The sequence below is a fragment of the Anas platyrhynchos genome, chromosome 3 (assembly GCF_047663525.1).
Source record: "Anas platyrhynchos isolate ZD024472 breed Pekin duck chromosome 3, IASCAAS_PekinDuck_T2T, whole genome shotgun sequence".
Classification (NCBI taxonomy): Eukaryota; Metazoa; Chordata; class Aves; order Anseriformes; family Anatidae; genus Anas; species Anas platyrhynchos.
The window spans coordinates 11,060,328-11,082,276 of NC_092589.1; the positions used below are offsets into that span (position 1 = coordinate 11,060,328).

A 21,949-nucleotide genomic window follows, 5' to 3' on the forward strand; every position below is an offset into this window, starting at 1 on the left:
CCTGATTGCAAGTTTTTCATGAAAAAAATAATGAACAACAGTTTCCACCGTATTTTACTATAAAATATATCACTGATTTTACCTGTAATAAACAAAGGAGCAGATGATGCATGTTCCATTGATTTCCACTGACCACGTTGTTTAGGCGCTTCCAGGTAGTGCTTGACCCTTGAAGCAACAACCTCTTCCAGGAGCGTGCAGACCTCCTGAAAGAGTAACCATTTGCCTAGTCACATCTAAGCTTCCAAAAATGCCCACAGACACATAACAGAAATCAGTATGAAATCACTCAAATACAAAACCTAAAAACATTATCTGCAGTCAGATACTGAGGTATTAAATAGAGTTGAGAAGCAGATAATTAAGGAAATGCATTGGAATGAAAGAAAAAAAAATAATCAAACAATCTTGCTATATATTCTGAATAATAAGAGAGGAAATACATTTTTATTCAGATAAGAGCACATGATACAATGTCAATTATTTATAGAAAGCTGTTAATGTTCTTACTAGGCAGATGAAATACATTATGACGGTAAAATAATATTCATTTTTGAACAGCAAATTAAATTCACTTGCATGTGAAGTAGGAAAAAATACATAAGTGTATGATAACATTAGAAATCTAAGAAAAATATTACTAAAAATACTGCCACCAATTGTTAGCATAGACTGTGAGAATCCTTATAAACCACAACAGATATTTCAGTTCAATTCAGTGTAAATTTGGAAGGAAAGACCTAGAGCTAACTTGGTCACAGTAATGTAATTTCTCCAATACATTTTGATTTTTCTCTTCCTAACCACAATCATTCATATCTTTCATGCTTCCTTCAGCAAAGGAAAACAAAAAAACATATACAACTCAGAAAGAAGAAATCTTTCACCCAAGTTACTCTTCACCCAGAAAAACCATAGAAAAAAAAAAAACCACACCTTGAAATAAAAGCAAAAAATTACTCTCTCAAATACTAGGAAAAAACAACAACAACAACAAAAAAAACAGATTTAGACATCCACACAGTTGAGCCTTTTTCTTCAGTGTTCTCATTTTTATTTGTGTGCAACTACGTGCTCAAAGAAATTGTACTTTGTGGCATACAAAGATATTTTACCTTTTTATAGTGTTTGGAAAACAGACAAAATTATATTAGTACCATCTAAAATAAAATATGTTGGCTTGAAATTTATTTTTGATTAATCTAGAAAGTATGCAGAGCAACAGCATTTTTAACATACTGCTCTAAATGAAAGCAACATTCATATATTGGTCAACCACAAACAGTATTTTCTCCTTACAGTTTGAAATACTTTTTCCTTTCTGCTTGAAAAATACAATTATAAAATACAGTATCTACTTATTCTTCTGTTTAACTCATTAAAGCGATCTCATTACACATTCCTTAAGCAGGACTATGCATTCAGGTCAGAATGAAAAAGTCTAGAAAGCAGCGGAAATAGTTTGTATTTGGTTCCTTCTGCAACAAAAAGATGAGCATGCGCTTCCTTAATTTACATGAAAAACATTTATTCTAGTTATGCTTCTGGAAATATTACTTAAATGGCTCTCCACAAGGAACTACATTGACTTATATTTTAAGAAGTATAAACAGGAGCAGTTTTCAAGACAATCCTCTCTTGGTTATTTTCCACCGCTAAAAAGAACTCGTGACTTAGACCTTCTGCATGCATATGGAGAGATCATAGCAGTGATGTGAAGGGAAATCTGTCTAAAAAAAAGAAACGTTTCTTGAAGTACAAAGCTAAAACTTTGACTGATATTCCACAGGAAAAGAAGGAGGACATAAAGGGCAGGGAAATTAGAAAGGGCAGGAGAACAGAGAGACAGAAAAGCTCTGCAAGCACCTCAGATTATCGATTTGCACCCAGCAGTGTTTGCACTTGGCAGTCCCAGAGTGACTCCACAAACACCATGCGTGACAGCAGCGTGCAGGCTGTGGTCTGTGGAACGCCCAGCCAGACAGCGTGCACCACGTCTTCTTACACCACCCTCGCGCATACAGGCCCTCCCGCAGTTCCCAGGCTGCTCTACTCAAGTCCTGCTCCAGCAGGAGCTGGCATGAGAGGCCAGCACCGCTCCCTCCCTCCAGCCCAAATCACAGGGCTGGCAGAGGCATGCCCAGCCCTTTTCTGCAGCACCCAAGTTACATCCTTCCACCCAGCCCCGTATCCCGTAAAGGGCAGCCGTCAGAAGTCGTGTTTGTGTTACAGGGGGCCTAAGAGGCACAGTTTGCCTCGTTTTCCCCACAGTTCATCAGACAGGCAGCCAAACCAGGCTGTACTACCTTTAGTGGGCTTTGTTGTTTCCAAAGTCTGGAAATTAAAAAATAAAAATAAACATTGACATGAGAATTTGAAAGATCTCAAAAACAAAAAAAAGCCTATATAGACATAATCTGACCTTTTCCTTCCCAGTCTAACAAACACTCAATATAAGACTTTCAGTGAGCAAACTGTGAAGCTATTGGAATCACACCTCTTGGTTGCTGAAAATATGCAGCCTTCATACTTTGCTCAAAATATGCAGTCGCAGAAATGTAATGAATGCTGCCCTGTCATGCCTCTTTATTAAATCAATCATGACCTAATTTCCTGAAATTCATATCTTTTGTTTTGGCAATCATACAGAATACGTTTTGAAAACACATAAAAGTCATAACCAAGATAGTAAAACTGGTTATAAATAGAAGCAGTAATGAGTATTAATGTAGTCAAAAGAAAGAAATATAAAAGATTTCCCCTATTTTCTTCTTTTTCTGGTTATTAAAGCACAAATCAGACAGACCACATACCATTAAGTATTCTGCTTTCACTCCCTTGGGATACTAATTTATTGTTTCTTTTATTTTTATTTGAACACATTACTTTAAGACATACAGGGATGTTCTGTAGTGACAAGTTAATTATGCTATTATTAGGAAAGCTATCTGCTGAAAATTACCGTAACAGAGACTTGCGGGAAAGTCCACAGGCATTTGAAACATGCCTTGCATTCATTTTCAATAGGGAACTTCTCAAGTTCCCACACAGCCTGAAATAGGGGAAAACTCCAGCCAGGAACTCATCACAAGATTCTAACAGAAATCACAGAGTCTGATGAAAGCTACACTCCTAATTTTGCTGGTCACTGATGCTCTGATTTTCCAAGATTTCAGCTGCTTTCTGGATTTTTAAACAATACATTTAAAAATAAAGATTGGCAATCTCTTTTAAGAAGACACAGTGGTTCTACAGCACTTTATCATGCATATTCATTGTATTTTCTTGCACTTGCTCTCTAAATAAAAAAAAAAAAAACCTCAAGCACTTGCTCTCTAAATAAAAAAAAACACTTCTCAAAATGAGGCAAAGCAATTAACAGATATTTCACTAACAAGCCCTGCAGAAACGATACCTGTCAAAATCCATTTTTCATCACTCAGGATAGTTTACAAAAGAGAAACACACCATGAAAGGTATGTTTTTAAAAATGAAGTTATTTAAGACAGAAAAATCAAAACCACATGCGCACACACACACAGAGTTTAAAAATTAAAAGGTAAATAGAAAGTGGTCATTAGTGACCCAAAAAGCACACTTAGGGGTCCCACAGCAACCGTTCACAGTTAGGTATAACTAGCAATATTCTCAACATAACACTGAAAAAGTCTGAACAGTTCTATGTGATCCAAGTTTTTCCCTGCAACCACATGCCTTTGAAGTAGACTTGATATTTATTGTACCTCTTTCTCGTGATCTGAAAACCAGCTGGTGTCTTTACTGGAGCCTTGAGGCAAAATATGAACATCCACCAAAACAGCAAAGTTCCCACACTGGAGGAGAAAAAAAAAAAAAAGAGAAAAAAAAAGGTTCAACTGTAGCTGCTAGGAAGCAAATATCAAGCAGAGAAGGAAGTAAACAATCAGGTAAGCATATGCATCTGATTCAGCAATACAGCAGGCATCATATAAAAGCTCATGGAAGGTTATAAAATACAGAATCAAAAATTTACCATCATTGTCTGTGGATTTAATGAGAAATAATGGTGCCAGACACATACCATGGGTAGTTAACTAAAACATTTAAACAATAAGAGCAAGCACAAGCACACTGAACTTTCTTCAACCTATAGGCCACTTCAAAATCTGAGTTCAGGCAAAATTTACCACATGAAAAATAAATTATTTCCTCACCACATCCCCATCATTATATTTTCTGATAATTTAGTACTATATTAGCTATCATAAAATCAGTAATTCTTTAAAACCTCACCCTCTTTAGAAGTCTTTTCCTCTTTCCAAGTTACCTAATAAAAGGAACAGCATGTTTGAAGAATATTCATTGGCATCTGTCATTTAGCCAATACTTTGAATGGTTAAATGATAACAAGACTAACTTGTTAATTACTGTGATATGAAATTGCTAGGATGATGCAGGCTATACCCAAGTCATGTTAATTATTTCTAAAATTCCTTAATAGGCCTTAATTGAGGACAGCAACATACAAGACTTAATTATTTCCGGTTGTCAGTGTATCGGGTGCAAACACATCTCCTTAGACCTACTGTACCCTACCAAAAGAATAATGCTTCATTTCACATGCAGAAGTACAGTACGTTGTAAGCAAAAGCATTCCCTTTCTTCTACTGTACTACAGCACCAAATCTCATTCGTCCTTGAAGTAAACAACTTGCAAGGTAAGAGCCAACATCACCATTCTCTTTTGGCTGCTTGTGCCACTGTCGTGCTGCAACAAACTGTCTTTGAGAAGACCGGACATATGTGGTCATGGCAACTGCACATCTGGAATGTCTCATGGAATAGAAACAGCATCCAGATACCAGACAAGTCTCAAATGTGTATGTACAATCCAGAGTGAGACCGGTCTCATTTCAAAGGGAGGTCGCGGCATTCATTCCTGTCCTAAGTCTCTGTATTTGCTCTACACTGCCAAACATCTGCATAGACCGTGCTAGAACTCCAAGTGCTAACACAACTATTTCTAGAAATAATGTGGTACTTATTCTTACAGGACAGTTGAACATGACCTACAATCCGAAAGGCACGTGTACATCTTGGGCTGGTGGTATAGCAAAAGAACAGCCTTTGGGAGTCTCCTTACCTGTGTGGTTAGTACAGACAAAAAGCAACAGGATTGAAGCATGATCCTTACTAATCATGACAGCACAGCCAGTAAATTAGATATTTCTGAGATTACAAAACACTTAGGTAACTAAATTCACTTAATTATCTATGAACAGAATAATGTAAATAATTATTCAAATATTTTTAAAAATATAATGCTTGATCAATATTGTGTCATAACTAGAATGCAAGAGTTTAGCAAATGAGGCTGGCATTTTGAAATCAGTTCTAAGTTACTTATAGGTATCAGGCACTGAAAGACCAGAATGCTTTGATCTGTTTTATCAAAAGGCTTCTCTTTTCTCCAGAGACCCAAGAATTACCAGATGGCTGCAATAGCAGACCTCTCCCAGCTTTAAATTGATGGCAAAATCTCTCTCAAAAATCTCTGGTGAATCATTAGTCAGCTCCAGCAAACTTTTGAGTTGACTACTGAACATCAAAGTTAACAGCTACTGCATATTATAGGAAGAGAAGGGCAGTACGATATTCATGGTTTGGAACTTACTCCAACAAACAAGTACTTGATACATCAAGAAAAATTCCGTTATCTAATGCTAGATGTTAACTTACATGATTTGGTATTGACTGCAGAAATTTTATTTACCCAATAGATACAGATACTGATGTATGTAGATATATACGCATACACATGCCAGCAAAGACACGTTTTCAGTGAGAATGTTTGTCATTTTTCCTTTGAATCGCAATATTTGTTTCATTTGCCAATCTTGAAACTACTTGAAAACAGAAAATAATCATATTTCAAACAATATGCTGAAACAGTTCCAAGTTATCTTAAAACATTAGAAACTGACCAAACATTTGTAATACTTCAAAGAAAACCAAATATGCGAGAGTAGTGTGTAAATTTTGGAATAGATGAGTTTTCTTAATGGAAGACTTCTATCCCTTGGAGTTTTGGAGTACTCTTCTTGTGGACACCATATCTGGAACTATGTCAACATCAAAAACCCAACTGTTTCCCCACTCAGGTAGAGGAGCTTTAGACACAAGGAATCATAACTGCCCCAGCCAAAAAGGAGTAAGGGGAGTAAAAGTATAAGCACAGATCTTGCCGGGTCTTGTTAACTGCTATTTCTCCTAAGCCCTGAATATGATACAAAGCTCCTATGCAGACGCCTTTGCACGCTGACTTTATACAAAGCACTTTGTACCCTACACCTTTATTTATACTCAACACTTCTCCATGTGATACAGCTTTACAGATGATATTTACAAGCAGCTCAATACAGTTTTGGCTGCTCCAGCAAAAAGGAAGAGTTCCCTGTACAGTTTAAATTTCAATACAAAATAACTGGAGAATGGAGAAAATGGGAAGAAAGATGTACAGTGTTTACGTTAATAGATCTGGTGTTCTTATAAAACTTTCTAAGCAATTTTTATTTTTACTCTGAAGACATAATTCCCTGAAAATACTAGCTTTTATTTTGGAGAAAATGCAGCATTTCCAGTCATTGTGGCTGCAAGAAGCAACTCACTACCCTTATGTCATGTAAACTCAAAGGCAAACTAAAAATTAAATAAAAACATTTTTTTTAATTATATTTTCAACGTATCTCAAAATTTGTAGTGGAAATGATTTTGAGATGCAGTTCTCAAAACTGAGGCCTGAACACCTGATTTTTTGAGATACACTTATGTCAAGAATCACTAGAATAACATTTTACTGTAAAATTAAAGACAGAAACAGATGTGTCAATTTGATATCCTCTATAATTCTGGAATTCAAGACTCTTCATTTTCACAAGCTGATTTTGCTGATGTTAATGTACTCACCATAACAGTCTAATATCATTCATTGTTATTAAACATAGGGTTTTAAATTGTCTCAGAATGTTGTCAGTGTACTGTTGCACAGCAATGGCATTTAATTTAGAACATATTTTCTGGAATCAAACTGTTTATACAAATACATCAAACACTTCATAGATTCTGCAAATGGAAAAGATAACCAGGCACGTAATGTAAACTGAATGAATACCAATGCAAAGTGGTAACTCTGTCAAGGAAAGCCATCTTCTCATAACCTGTTAAAACCATGGCCTGGGATAATCAGATATTAGATGGATTACAAGTAGATAAACCCAAGCAGATACTCATTGCCACGCTCATCTTCACAGTAAGACTGCTCCCTACATCAGGGCTCTTATTTCTTGAAATTGGATTGTTTTAATAATCTAAAAACAGTCATTATAAACAAAATATTTGGGATGCATGCTGATTTTATGCTCAGCTACATCATTCCAAATGTACTCTATCGTATTAGTCCAGACAGGAACAGAGAGCCAGCCTCCCAAGACACATTAGCATTTCCCATTTCTGTAATTATTTTACAGATGTGGGCCAGAGGTCAGGATTAATTGACGCCTGGTTAAAAAGCAAACATACGGTCTTTGGCTAGCCTTTGGGAGCGAGAGGGAGGGAGCCTGGCTGCAACTGTCACACATGCTTCCCCTTTCCAGGACAGCTGCAAACATAGGTGACACCATCAGCCTAAGGCTAGCAGTTAGCCTGTGCTTTGTGCCTCTGCTTCACATCAGAGTGGTTTTTGTAGTCCCAGAAGCTCAAGGAATTTGTTACATTAATTGGTCTAGAGCAAGACAGTATCATTCCCTAAAAGCCTTGCTTTGTTTATTATCAATTTTAATTAATAACGATTTTGAAGCGCATTTCTCAGTTCCACTTGTAGAGAAGCATGCCCTACGCAGTAAAACTTCGAATTCTCCAGGCTAAGCATACAGGGAGTCTTCCTCATCTTTTTAACTTCCCAGAAAGTTGAGGTATCTGGATACAGAGATAATTTTATTTCATATTCAGATTACGTCAGTAGTTTAAAAAATAATTAGACTAGACCCTGATGACCACCAAAACACATCGCAAGGCTGGAAATGGCTACCAAGGACATCACAGACAGAGCCTATCAACAGTCTCTAGGTGGCAAAAGCATGGCTAAGAGATATTGTGAAAATAAATGGTAAAAAGCTTGAGATTATAATCTTCTCTTATAATAACCAGAAGAATATTCTTAATGTATTCCATTCTTTCCAAATTCTTTCTAGAATCAAATGTTTCAAGTTCAATTACATCAGTTCTAAAATCTACTGTGTTAAGTATAATTAAGTATTGTACTGGTCTCTGCCAAATATATCACGGCAATATATGGATGGTATTTTCACCTTTTCCATTTTTTCTTAGAAGAAAAAGTTGTTTTCCTCCTTTACTTTTCTGACTCCAAAGGAAGTGACAAGTTTTACTTTTGTTTACACATCACCGAAAATGATTTTCAGTATTTTGACACTTTTTCTCTTCTGGAACAAGAGCAACAGACAAAAATCATTTAAGTAAGTGAGAGTACAGCACAGGCATGTTTTTGTATTTGTCATTATATAAATGGAAGATGAATTAATTTTGTAAGTATATCAATGGGGTACTATGATTCAAACCAATATAAAGAGTTTCCCAAAGCATAGGATATACTTTCCAAGCAAATGCCTCAACCTGCACAAACACATGGCTTAGGACAGCTGTGTATGCCATCACTGCTGCTGACACCTGTATGGGAACAGAGGAGATCTGGGGACACCTGACATCAGAAATTGCAAGGCCATTCTTTGGAATGATTGAGAATTAATAAATGAAACCATTAAGTAAATATTCATCTGCTTTTGATCTTTTCTCTTTTCTAAATAATGATCTATTGGTTCTGGAAATTTTGCAAAGCTTGTGAGGTTGTTTTTTGGTTGTTTTTAGGAAATACTTCATGCTTCTGAGAAGAGTTCTAACCCAAAATGTGCTCAAAGCCGCTCTATTCGCTATATTCTAGGGGGATCCACAGCTGCTTGTACTGCTTGCAGAACAGGATCCTGGATCACAAAAAGGGGAAGAGATGGAAGACCTGCACAACTAAAAGAGCAACTAGAAACCTGTGCCCACAGAGTGTGCTCTGCTGTGAATCAGAAAACTTTATGGCACTTGGGCTGTGTGCTAACTGCAGTCTCCTGACTGTCCAGCAAACAACCAGACTGCTCTTTGTAAATCTCAAATGGGACCATATTTCCAAGAGTTTTAAAAAGTTTTGACAAAGATTGATTAAAGATGGATTCTGGTGACCAGCTAACACATACATCTCCTTCATCCCTTGCTTTCAAAATCTGTGGGATCACTCTGCACCAAAAAGCGAAAAAACAAATCAACAGCAATGACCGTGCATTTCAGTGCATTCTTCTAACTTGAAGATCTATCCTCAAAGATTCAATCTGCTGGTGTTTTAGTGAAGGAAAAACAAGCACCTGAAAACTCAATCAACGAGCTATAATAGGAGTACTGAGACCACGTGTAGGGGTTCCCATGCCACCATGGAGGTGTAAGCAGAGAACAAGCCTTTAAATCAAGCTTTTGGGAGCAGTGGCCTGCTAGAAAAGCATAAAGAAATCTAAGTAGTTTCAAATCCGATGGAGCTGTGTATTATAATAGAGTTGTATATTATAATGGTGATTTTCAAATTAAGGACTAACATATTGTTGTTAAAGCACATAATTATGAGAGATCAACCCAAATCAGAAGAGTAAATCAGCACAACTCCTTCAAGAACACCCTAAGTATTTGCAATGGTAAAACAACAGCATTTGCATATATATATATATATATATTAAAGCAATGCAAAAACATTTCAGTGCAAACAGAGCCCTTCAGTTCATTATCCGAAGTCAGGCTAAGCAGTCATTATTGGAGAACTGCTCTATCAGGTACAATGTTGAAAAAGGGGCCTAAATTGCATGAGAGAATTAAGGTTAATTTAGGTTGTCAATCTATGCTGGTCTGGTCCCAATTCTGTAGGAGGTTTTGTAGCCCACATATTGAAAGGAGTCATGTAGCTGGAGCTCAAACAATTGCAAAAAGTGAGTTTTTCCTCAGGGCAAAGTCTCCAAGTAACAGCGCAATCTCAACATTGTTTTGAAAGAATATATACCATGTCCCTGCCTGTGGCAGAACTGATCCAGAAAAACAGAAATAGCAGCATAGTATTTGTTCAAGATAATAGAAAGATAATTTGAGATTCCAACAAGCTGCTTTCACCCTTTTGTCGTGAAATAGTATTATAAATACTCCGGCATCTTTAGAATCATAGCTAGCAGGCCACGACAAAGTACTTGTCTCTGCAGCAACCTGCATTTCTGACACTGCTTTACTGGGAGGGGGGCATGGGACCCCTTGGTAACTGGATAGCTGAACAAGTTCACAGTTAATCTACGTGAAATTATTTTTTATCTGTAAATATTAAGGATTTTGTATGGGGCTTGGACAAATCAATAGGGTGACACAGGATAGCACATCACTGTGTATCAGTTGATCTTTGGTAAGCGAGTGCAGATAAGGTGAGAGCTACCTTACCAGCTCTCACCCTAAGGTATTATTGACTACACAAGTTTGGTGTTATGAAAGCAACTCACGATGAGAATGGCTGTGTCACTGCAGTACCGAACTAGAATTTGGCACATCCTTTGTGGTTCTACAAAGTCAATGCCAGGATTTAGGTTCTTACTCAGGAAAAGATAAAGAATCTAGCAAGTACCCTATACGAAGAGCTCTGCATAGTTGAATTCATTCACTTTGTATTGATGATCAGATAAAACAGTAGAAGGTATCATCATATTAAGCATTGACGTAACACAACGACCATTGTTTCCTCTGATTTCAGCACTGTAGATCATAGATACATGTAGTTCATTACCAACTTCTACCACACTTCAACATAGTAACTAAATTGAATTTCAAATTAGCTATTTCTAACCAACACAGGTCTAGTGATTGGTTAAAATAACTAGAATGATTGGAGTTTCACAACATATTAAAGGGTTTGCTTATTAGAAGCCTGCTAAGAAACAGGAGGGTGACTAACCTAGAAATTGTGAACGGTACAGTGACCGTATAATTTTCTAGAGAAATTACAGCCAGCAATTAAAAATACCTAAGTGCCTGTTTCAGACATTTAACTTGTTAAATATTTTTCACAGCTTTTCTAAATATACACTTTACATGCTGTATTTTAATAATAACAAGCCAAGCTTTGAAGTATAACAAAAGATTTTCACATATGTATTGGCAAGCTACTAATGCATTTGTTAAGTATATGCCATGCAGGATGGCTAAGGAGCTTAGTAATTTGCCAGCTGATTTCATGTTTCTGCATATTCTAGTCATGACAAGAAAATTAAGTACAATAAAAATTAAAGTAAAAAGACACCATCTCAAATATCTTTTGATGTAAACTGTGCGAGATCAATCCAGACACTGGGTACCATGTAAAACACTACTTACATAATTCTTGTAAAGTGAACAGGAGATAAAAGAGCAAAAGTCCAATGTTTGTTTGGGAAGGTAGCACACACGTTACTAAGATGAAGGGAGCAGCAGCTCCCAAGCACATGATGCATCCCGTAAGATATTTCTCGAGCACATTGTACAACAGCTGCAGGGATGGGCTGACTTCCTTCTCATAAAAACAGAACAGGGAAGCGAGGGCAGGACCCAAGCAGGAAATCATTCCACGTTCCCTAACTTTGCAACTATTTCACAAAGCCTCTGATTCCTTTTTATACTAAGAGACAAGGTCTCACCTGCACTAAAACTTACTTCCTTCCCTCCCTCTTATGAAGATGTTACCTACCGCAGCAGGCAACTACTTGAGGGGGAAGCAGGAGGCAACAGAAAACCAAACATCTGCAGTCCATGTTTCAATATAAAATATTTGCAGATGTTAAATCCTGATGCCAAAATAACTTACCAGATTAAAGATACATTGATTACACATGCTCAGGCTTTAAGACAAATACATAAAGCCAAAGTATTTTTTATTTGCAAAAAGGACTAGCAAGCCAAATTAAAAGGATTTCTTCATGTTGTTAAATTTGCTTAAGTAGTTGAAATATTACATTTTCCAAGTGCATAATTTTTTTTTTATTTTTTTTTAACTGCATTTTAAAATAATTTGTCTTTCAAATAAAACTAAGCCAAGAAAGTTTCAGAACTGCATGAAAGCTTTTCCAGAAATAATGTAACAAATAAGAAGTGATTCACTTCTGAAAATGGCACATTACAAAAGACACCTCCTTTGGACAAAACCCTTAAATCAAGTGGTAGCATATTTAGTCACCATGAAATATAGGAAAGGTCAACAAAATAATCAACACTATCTGCAAACATACAGTAAACAAGGGACACTACCTCTTACCCTGAAAAAGCAGAATCAAATGGATGGAGGATACACAGTATCTCTAAATGGAAACAGAACAGCAAAAACTGCAAGAAATTACCAGCTATGAAGCAAAGGAATATGTATTTTTCTTTCCTGAGCGTTCCAGTAAAAAAGGCTTTCATCTGCCACTGAATATACCATATAATAAATAGACTTCATGCATAAATAAAACCAAAAATGACGAAAAAAGAAAAGTAGCAATGCCTGGTTTATAAAAACATCGAAAACGTTACCATAATTGAACACTGAAGAGTTACTGATGAGTAAGAATGAGCGGTGGAAGGTCCCCAGATTCCTGTCAGACATGCTGTCACCAGGCTCATTTCCCAATTTGTCCCCTCCTTGCCCATGCTTCTTCCACCTTGCTTCTGCCCTAAGTTACTATTTCGGGACAGAATGAGCACAGCTGACCCCTAACTAAACTGCTTCTGATACAACACCTGTTTTAAAGGGTTAAGTTAAATCAGAACCTTTTGATAGAAACAAATAGGGAATGTCTATTCACACATCGATCCTCGCACACCCAAGTGTCAACCTCAGGTAGGAGAGCAGAGCAATGAAAAGCAGGTGGCAGGTGACTATGTCTTAGCTTAAATCAGATGCAGCTGACAAAGTACATCTGTGCTCTGCCATTAGGCCTTCAGGAGGGGCTCAGTAACGCATCACCTGAAGGCAGGTGTGCACTGCATTAGCGATACACATATATTCATGGGTATTTACATGCACCTAACAGGCACATCAAGAATTTGAAACAACAACAACAAAGACTCCTGAAAATTATCTTTCTACAACTCAGTTTCTCCGGCTGGGGCTGGGAGGAGTGCCTACCACTTTTTGAAAAGTCTGTAAAAACTCGTTAATCTACTTGAGTCTCCTCCACTAGGGGAAAGATTATCTAAACTCTGTGTGAATGTTTTTAATAAGAAAACAAACACTGAATAAACACAGAAATAAAGAAACGCAGTACTTTCCAGGAGCATAGCATAATCTATAACTGTTTTTGTCAGTTTCTGTAATTCTTTTTTACACTAAACGCATTGATAGGTATTTCATTCACATGTGGTCAATTAGGTAATGAACACACAAGAGAAAACACTGATTTTAATACAATGTACAGAGAATCTGGGTAACACATTGCTCATTTTCACCTATTATGAAGTATAATAGAAACAACATGCTCCCAGGATTTCAGACAAGTCTTTTTTTTTTTTTTTTTGGAGGGGGGGAGAGGAGGAAGACTGATTTAGTCTCAAAACTTCTCTATTTTGTTGAGCTTAAAAAAATATGTAGCTTCAAAAAAGAAAAAGGACATAACTTAGTAATATTAAAAATGCTATCAGTACCTAGGATATCAACCAGTATCTGGAAATGCATTTTTAAAAAGGATATTTAGAAACGCATTTTTTAAAAGTTGAAGTTTTAAATTTCAAAGCATTTTTTTTCAAATGTCCCATGGATTATGTTACTAATTGGAAATATGTGGGAAATATTTCCCACAATTCTGTTTATAAAAGTCAAGTTCCAGTGTTAATTAGCAGCAATCCTAACACAGAAGGAAAACATTAAAATCACTTAAAATGATAAATAGTGTTGATTTTATGTAGCAAAACGTATATTTTAAATATATAAAAAGTTATACTGGGTCAATCCAGAGGTCCACAGTGAACCATATCCTGTGTTTGACAGTGGCTAGCATATGTCTACAGATATAAAAGAAATAAGCAAATAATAACGCTTTCCTCAGTAGATGTATTAGATGCTCAGTAACATGAGGTTGCAGGGTTCTTCAGCCTGTATTTGTATTTAGAAGTCCTCAGTGATTGTTTTCTCCCAGAATCTATCAAACTAGTTTGTAAAACTCAATTTTTTGCATCCACAACATTCTTGGGCACATAGTCCCACAAACCAATCTCACATGCATAAGGAACCATATCTCCTAGCTCATTTCAAAATTACCATGGTTTCATTTAACGCCCTCAGTTGTTAAATTAGAACACAACGCCATGCATGGTGCCATCATAACTTAACAGACCACTATTATTCTCACCTCCAGCTGTCTCTCTTCCAGGCTGAAGTGTAATAAATTGTTCCTTATATTGAAGAAGTTCCACACCTCTTAGGAATTCTTAGTTTCACTAAGGAGAGCTATAAACATACACAGTGTATAAGTAGACATGCCCTCAGTTTGCACCACAGCTCGGTGATGGTATAACTTACATTTCCTTCATTCTGTTCCTAATAATTCCAAAAACTTACTTCGTGTTTTAAAACACTGCAGTGAATTAAGCTGATGATTTCAGAAATTATAAGCTTTAAGAACTCACTCCCGTGTGGTGATAAGTTGTTCAGGACCCAGCATCCATGTGCAAAATTGTTCTCCCTCACCCCAAGACATCATCTTTACTTATTCATCTGTCATTTTATAGTACAGCCACTAAATACTGAGATTTTTTTTTCCAAACACTTCATTGCAAGTCTTTGCTATTCAGCTCCCTTTTCAGATGATCTACAAACAGCATCTGCCCCAGAGTTCCCTGTTCGGCTCCTTCTCCCTTTATCTGCTAGCCAGGTAATCTATTTAAGGACCACCTTTTTTAGCTCACTTTTAGCAACTTCAGTGAAGCACCTTGCCAACCATATTCAGGGAAAATAAGTGGGTTACAGCAACCAGATTTCCCTGTTCATTACATTCACTGGATCCTGTAAAGAAGCCAGTAGGCTGTGATGCATGACTTTACTCTACGAACTGTGTTTCGATTTTTTTTCCCCAATGTACTACACAAAAATACATATTCATTAATTCTACCTTAATGGGGCTTATGCTAATCTGTGTACTGTAAGGGTTAGTCATTGTTCTAAGAGATTTACTAGTCCTATCATATGAGGCATTGCCTAAAACATGGAACTGAGGAAGTTCAACTAAAGAATGAGATCTGCTAAACTATATTAAAACCCATGGATTCTTTTACAGCTGAATTTTCAAAAGTAAATGTCTCTGCTTCAAAAATTTCAGCTTTTAATGACATCTTAGTAAATAGCAAAACTCTACAAATGTCTTAGTACTCTCTCCTGCTGTGCACGATTCCCTCTCTCTTTCTCCTCTCTCATACTGATTCTGCTTCACTCAGCTCCCAGATTCCCCCTACAGTTAAACGAAACAACTGGAAAAAAAAAATCTCCTGTCTCTAAGACAATATTCTCACATAAAATGGTCCCTTTTTTATTTTAATCACTTTCTAGTTAAAGATACATATTTCTACATATAACCGATTATTTTTCGCTTTGCTCTATTATTAAGCACATTATAAAGACGTGCCATAGGTCTTCTAATGCTTCATGGTATTTCCCATTACTTTAAATTCTTCATTTAAGACTTTCTTCATGCCTACCAAGGTCACAATACCTCCCTCCTTAATGCATCTTCTAAATGGATGGAGGCTATAGAAAAACTTACAGAAGAAGGCAGCTCAGTAAATTAAGATATGCTAATAAAGAGTACCTAAGATGTCAACTGAACTAAATCTTGGTTAACTGCCATGGCTACGTCAATCCAGCAACTTATTAAAACTGTAAAATAAAACTGACTGACTTATATCCTCAGTGCAACTAATTGTCCATAACATGCACCTATCTGCTTAGCTCTGTAAGGGTAAAACAAACATGATTTACAAGCAACAAGCATTGCTACCTGCTGCATTGCAATTTAATGCCCACAAACAGTAAAAACAAGATAGCTACCACTGCCAGCTGCTTCATATCCTGCAAGAGGCATTGTTTTCATCAGTTCCAATTTTGCCTCTCTGAAAAACGTTCTCAAAACTTAAAGACCTTAAAAATCAAGAGCAACATAGCATTCTGCTTTAATAAGAACAGTGCATGTTTCTTTAAACAATGATCAGTTGACAGAGAAGTGAAAACCAGGGCCAGCCTACATTACATGCCAAGAAAGACAACTGTTTCTTAACTTGCAAGTCCTTTTAATTTATTACCATATCAAGGATGTATAACTCAGATTTGTAATCAACAACAACAAAAAATATTTTTGTGCCATCAGTGTAAGAAAAAACTTTTTTTTTCCCCTGCTCACTGAAGCACAGTTCTGGTCTATATCATTCTCAGTTCCCAAGCTTCTTTCCGCCTCTCCTTATCTCTGTCTTCATTTTCCCACTGTCAAAGCCTGTTTTTCCAGGAAGGAAAGTTATGGTAAAGATGAGGAATATTGTTCAGCACCTCTTTGCCCTTTGGCACTGCTATCAAACGCTGGGATTTTATCTACCACATTAGCAGAGATCTTACAAAAAACACATTCCTTTTTGTATAATGTACACGGTGGTCACTCAAACAATAACCAATAACAGATGTCTGAAGTGAGGAGAATGGACTATTTAGCTAGAACTTTATAAATTCTAATGATACTTTCCCAGATTTGAAACCTTGACACTTAATTTATAACTATCAGCATGGCCATATACTTTTCTTTGTCAGTTTACTTCTAGTTCCAACCTTGGTAAGTATACTTTGTACATCAAGTTTTAAGTTTCACTATGACCTTGCAGATAAACTCACCCTCAACTTACATTCATTTAATAGCGTAAAGATAGTGGCCAGAAATGAAAATACCTTTGCAAAGAATCCGATACCCAAGCAAGGAATTCTGATGGGGGCTATGAACTTAAGTGCTTACATGAAATTACTGGTCACATTCAGTACGCTGCTTTGACCATTTGGGAAAGTTTTTCTTTCAGAGGAAGCACAAAAGTATATAAGAAATGTAACTTGTCAGATTTTTTTTCCACTGAAGCTTTAACATTGCAAGACTTTTTTTTAAAAAAAAAAATATTATTTTGCAGGGATTTTTAAAAAGCACTTGCACTCAGTATGCATGGGATATGAAGGATATTTCAAGCAGCTATTCTTTACAGCTTAGTATTACAAGAAAGCTTTGGAGGTTTTAGAATAAAATCTGCCAAGAATCTACATACATTAACCATATCTGCCAATAGCGCTTTTACTCCTACATAAAGAGCAGGACCACAGATCAATACGGCATAAACAGAAGCCGTGATTTTTGTTGTTTTTTTTTAAAGACTACTGTTTTTACAGCAGTGTGTTATATTTAATCAACTTGTTTTCACCATTACTTTTAACAGAGTTTCCTATATGTAATTTTTTTTAATGACTGTCATGCAAAATTGATCTCAGCTACAGAAGCAAATCATACCAACAATAGTACCAGCAATAAAAATGAATAGACTTTAAAAACAAAGCAAAACAAGACAGCATCAAATTCTGCCATCATAACATTTATGCATAGGTGTAAAAAAGGCTTACAGAAACTTAGAGATGACTTGCTGTACTCAAGAACAAAATCCATCCTTTAGGATCTTAAACTTGTTGATCTGTAAAAACAAGTAGATCCTTTACAGGTTTCACATTTCTGAATAAGATGAACAAAAGTTTCAAAAAAAAAATAAATACGCAGCTCCAACATTTGAAAGGTTTGCAATCAGCTTCAATGGAATAAATCCATTTGCGTTTTCCTCAAGACATTCAGCCATGAATTTCAGGGTCATTTTGGGGGGAACACACTTCCCCTTTGGAAGAAAAGCAGTGCAACAGTAGCTTCCTTTGTAAAGGTTTTGCCCTCTGTGGGCAGAGATAAAGAGATCCATGAAACATTCTTCCAACAGATAGATCATGTTACAGGTCTGAAAGTTTCTTTTCTTCCTTAACAATATTCACCTGCACCCATCTTATTAGAAACCCATAAAGTTCAAAAAGACAGGTTGGCAAGATGGAAAGTCCTTTTAATATTCTGCAAAATATTTCTGATAGAGCTTAGGTGATGCCTCAGCAGTCAGAAATATACTGAAATACATGAAGATTGATGCAATTAATATAATAACACCTTCAGTGTTAAAAGAGCTATAGCCATTGCACAATTCCAAGAGTGAAAATCACAGGAGGAAAAGGCAAAGATGAACCTTTGCACTTGGTCCAGTTATCACCTATGGAAAATAACAGTGGGTAATACCATGACAACTAAGGGTCTTCAACAATATCTGCAAAGCTAGACTGTTACGGCTGAGTTTTCAGTTCCTATACGTCTGCATCTATTTAATGAGCCAACAAAGGAAAGAGGACACTTTTGCAAAGTAAAAAAAAACACTATATATATATATATATATATATACACACACACACACACGTGTTTGTGTGTGTGTTTTTCCTTATATTTCAACAGGAAAAAAAAAAAAACATTTAAAGGAAATTACTATTTAGAAAGCAATAGCTTTTTTTTTTTTTTTTTTAATTAAAAAGGGGATAGTGTGCTAGCCTGTCTTTGTTAAAAGGAATGAAAAAACAGATGACAGCTCAGGATAGATTACAGTTCCTGGATGTCAGGATCATGGAGAACAACAGAGACAGGAACAAATGAACATACTGTCCATTTTATCTGTGTCACATTAGTAAGAAGAAGAAAAAAATACCACTTTAACGTGTCTGAAATATACCCATGTATGTATATATATTTTTGCTTGAATTTATTAACAAATTCAGAGTTTTAAGAAAAACACAGAAGGACAAATATTTGTAGAAGACACAGCAAAAAAAAAAAGTGTGTTACTAATCAACTAATAAGGCCTACTATGTTGCTAAGGGACATAGTTAATTTAAGAGGACATATTCCCTTACTTGTCAGACACAAAGACTGGATTTATGCGATCTACTGCAAAGTAATTAACATCAAAGAGAACACTAGAGACCAGGGTGTGGAAACATTTACATTCATTAATATTAACGATTACCACATGATAAAACTGCTATATGCTCCAAATCTTGCAGGCTTTAAAGTTTTTCAATACAGCCTTCAACCTTCCTTTATTAGGCTGAAGATGTTCGGAAGTAATAGATCTAAAAAATTAATAGGTAACAGTCATCCTGAGCTTAGCAAAAGTTACATCTTCTTGAACCCATACACTAATGATGAATGGCTGAATATGCATGACTAGCAAAAAAAAAATAGTCATTGGTAGTATTTGGTAAATAGCTTCTCATAAAACAATTTCATAAAAAATGCTTCAGAAAATTTAAATGAAAAATGATAACTTTCAAATATCCCTGCAATTTCATCAGCTGAGCATCTTTTGAAACATTTGGACAAACACACAAGTATTTAAAAGACATCAAGGGAGGTGTACACACTTTTAGATAAAATATTAGGCCTGATATAAATGTAGATGAGATTTTTTTTTTTAAATCTATTCTTACAGACTTCCTGTGTTATAAGAGGCTTTTACTTTTTTTTTTGTGGGGCTGAGGGATGGGGATTTATTTCATCCTCCATTAACTGATTAAGAATAGCAATAGCTAGAAGATGACATTCGAGAACAGGCCTGACCTTTCTAATAAAGTCTTGGAAAATGGACTCCTAGGACAATTTACCTATATTCTAGTTAAGTACACCTTTAAAGACTTACTCCTCTAAGAACACCACCGTGAAGTGAACTTTACCTTTTGCAGCTCAAACTGCCTTACACAGATATTATTCATCTCTTTGTAAGAAAAATGCTTACAGCGAGTCAGTGATATATTTAAAACACAATCACAATATGCTACAGAGAAACAACCAAAAAGACCAATAACTGCAGGTAAATGAGTTACATTTAACAGTTTCTCTCTACAACCTTGGTAAGGACAGGCAGAAAACTGATTAAGTAAAACCTACCATATGGTGACATGTTGACTCCCACAGGGAAATTAGCAGAATGGGAAGCACCACAGAAGTCTCTGCCAACTGAATCAATACAATTAACCTACCTTAAAACATTATCCTTACTTTAGATTAGCACTAGAGAAGGATAAAACATATTTTGACTGACTCCAGGAACCTCAAGTTTTCCTTCTATGGTGCAAAGTAGAGCACATACTACATGTATAAAGCAGATGACTTCCACCATCATCTCCCAAAAGCGATGCTTTCTAACATCTAGACTTTCCTAATCTCATCCCTATTCCCAGTTGGCAAATGCAATCTTGTGCCCCCCTTCACCCCCACCCCCAAAAAATCCCGTCACTCAAGACTTTCCATCAGTTTGGATCTCCCTTATTACTCCTAATCCTTAGCTCATGATCAAACTACTATACTCATTCCTGTTTTACTCCCCCTCCTCCATACTTTGGAAAAAGAAAGGGCGACCAGGAGATCTGTTACTCTGCCATTACACCTTTTATTATTCAGCTTTCAGTTTGACTCTAGCTACACATCTCTGCTCCACTGATCATGTACATCATTCTCCTCCTTGTTCCTGCTCCCTTAAATAAGCCACCCCACCATGTAGAATCACAGAACCACGTAGGTTGGAAAAGACCTTCAAGACTGTCAAGTCCAACCATCAACATGACCTAGCAAGTCTCGCCACTAAGCCACATCCCTTAGTGCCCTAGAGTTTCTCCTCTTTGCTTTCAAATCAGATTCCATCTTTATTCAGGATTGTCTGCAGTAATACAGGGGGCAATACTGAGATTCAGGGTCCTCTACTGAGATTTTTTTCTCAGAGGAATTTCTGAACTAGGTATTGAAAGCTTTTCTACCAACAAATGTAAACTAATTTTTTTCCAGATGTGTATAACTTGGAGAGCATGTTTTTCAAAGTAGTGGCAAAGGGTTCATCACAAAACTCAACCTGCAATTTGTCACTTCCTAACGCTTGTGGTTTGGTATCATAAAAAATACAATAATACATAGCTGGTAGGTACTTTTTTTCTTCCCCAAACCATTTGCAGGGAGCAATAAGTAAAAAATTAACTTTTAAAAAAAACATAGGTATTAGTATACATAACATATATAAACTAAATGCATTATGTGCATCTGTTGACGAGGCCAAGCATGTTATCAGTTCAACTTGGGTGGAAAAAAACAGTTAAGAGCAGTTTTTCAAAGGCCTTTACTATGCCATAACATACAGCTAGAAGATCTACTGAGTCTGGAGAAAAAGTTTGTGTTCCCATTGCTGTACTAAACAGATACTTTGCACAACATTTGCAAATCTAGTTGGATGCTTAAACCCAAGAAAATATGCTATGTCTAGAAATTATATTTATACGTATATATAACATCTTTTACAGATATCCTTAACCTTATCAGGTTCATACTATAAAGAAATGAAGAACAGTCTATTAGTTCGTAGTCTTCACGATTTTTTGTGATTAAGATGATATGGGCATTAATATTAAATGTGTGACCACTACACTTGCAGTTCATAATGGTAAGAATGCTGAAAACTTACATCAAATACAAAAATAAATAAAAGAAAAAATCCTAGCTGGGGTAAAGTCATGCTGGGTCTTCAGATAACTGTGACGTGAAAGAGATCTACATTCCTGTCTCCTCTCTCTGACAATTTCATATAAAACGGTAGATACAGAATCTTGTTCAATACATTGTGCCTTTGCCTACCAACGTACATAAGAAAAATATTTATGAAATTTATGGCTCAAACATCTCTCTAAAGAGCCCAAAGC

General features: G+C 36.2%; 1 protein-coding gene across 19 annotated transcripts in view; it reads right to left on the minus strand.

Moving 5' to 3' along the window:
- SLX4IP (SLX4 interacting protein) overlaps positions 1–21,949 on the minus strand; it is a 77,376-nt gene that overhangs the window by 35,541 nt on the left and 19,886 nt on the right. For 7 of the 19 annotated variants that reach the window (XM_038176716.2, XM_038176719.2, XM_038176720.2 and 4 more), the window contains 3 exons: positions 3,744–3,833; positions 2,307–2,334; positions 83–206 (listed from right to left, as the gene is read on the minus strand). In XM_038176716.2, the coding sequence (XP_038032644.2) occupies positions 83–206; positions 2,307–2,334; positions 3,744–3,833 (242 nt within the window). Of the gene's footprint in view, positions 1–82; positions 207–2,306; positions 2,335–3,743; positions 3,834–4,272; positions 4,307–12,657; positions 12,973–21,949 lie in introns of those variants that run through there. The other 12 variants (XM_027453369.3, XM_027453368.3, XM_027453366.3 and 9 more) reach the window with 5 other exon arrangements.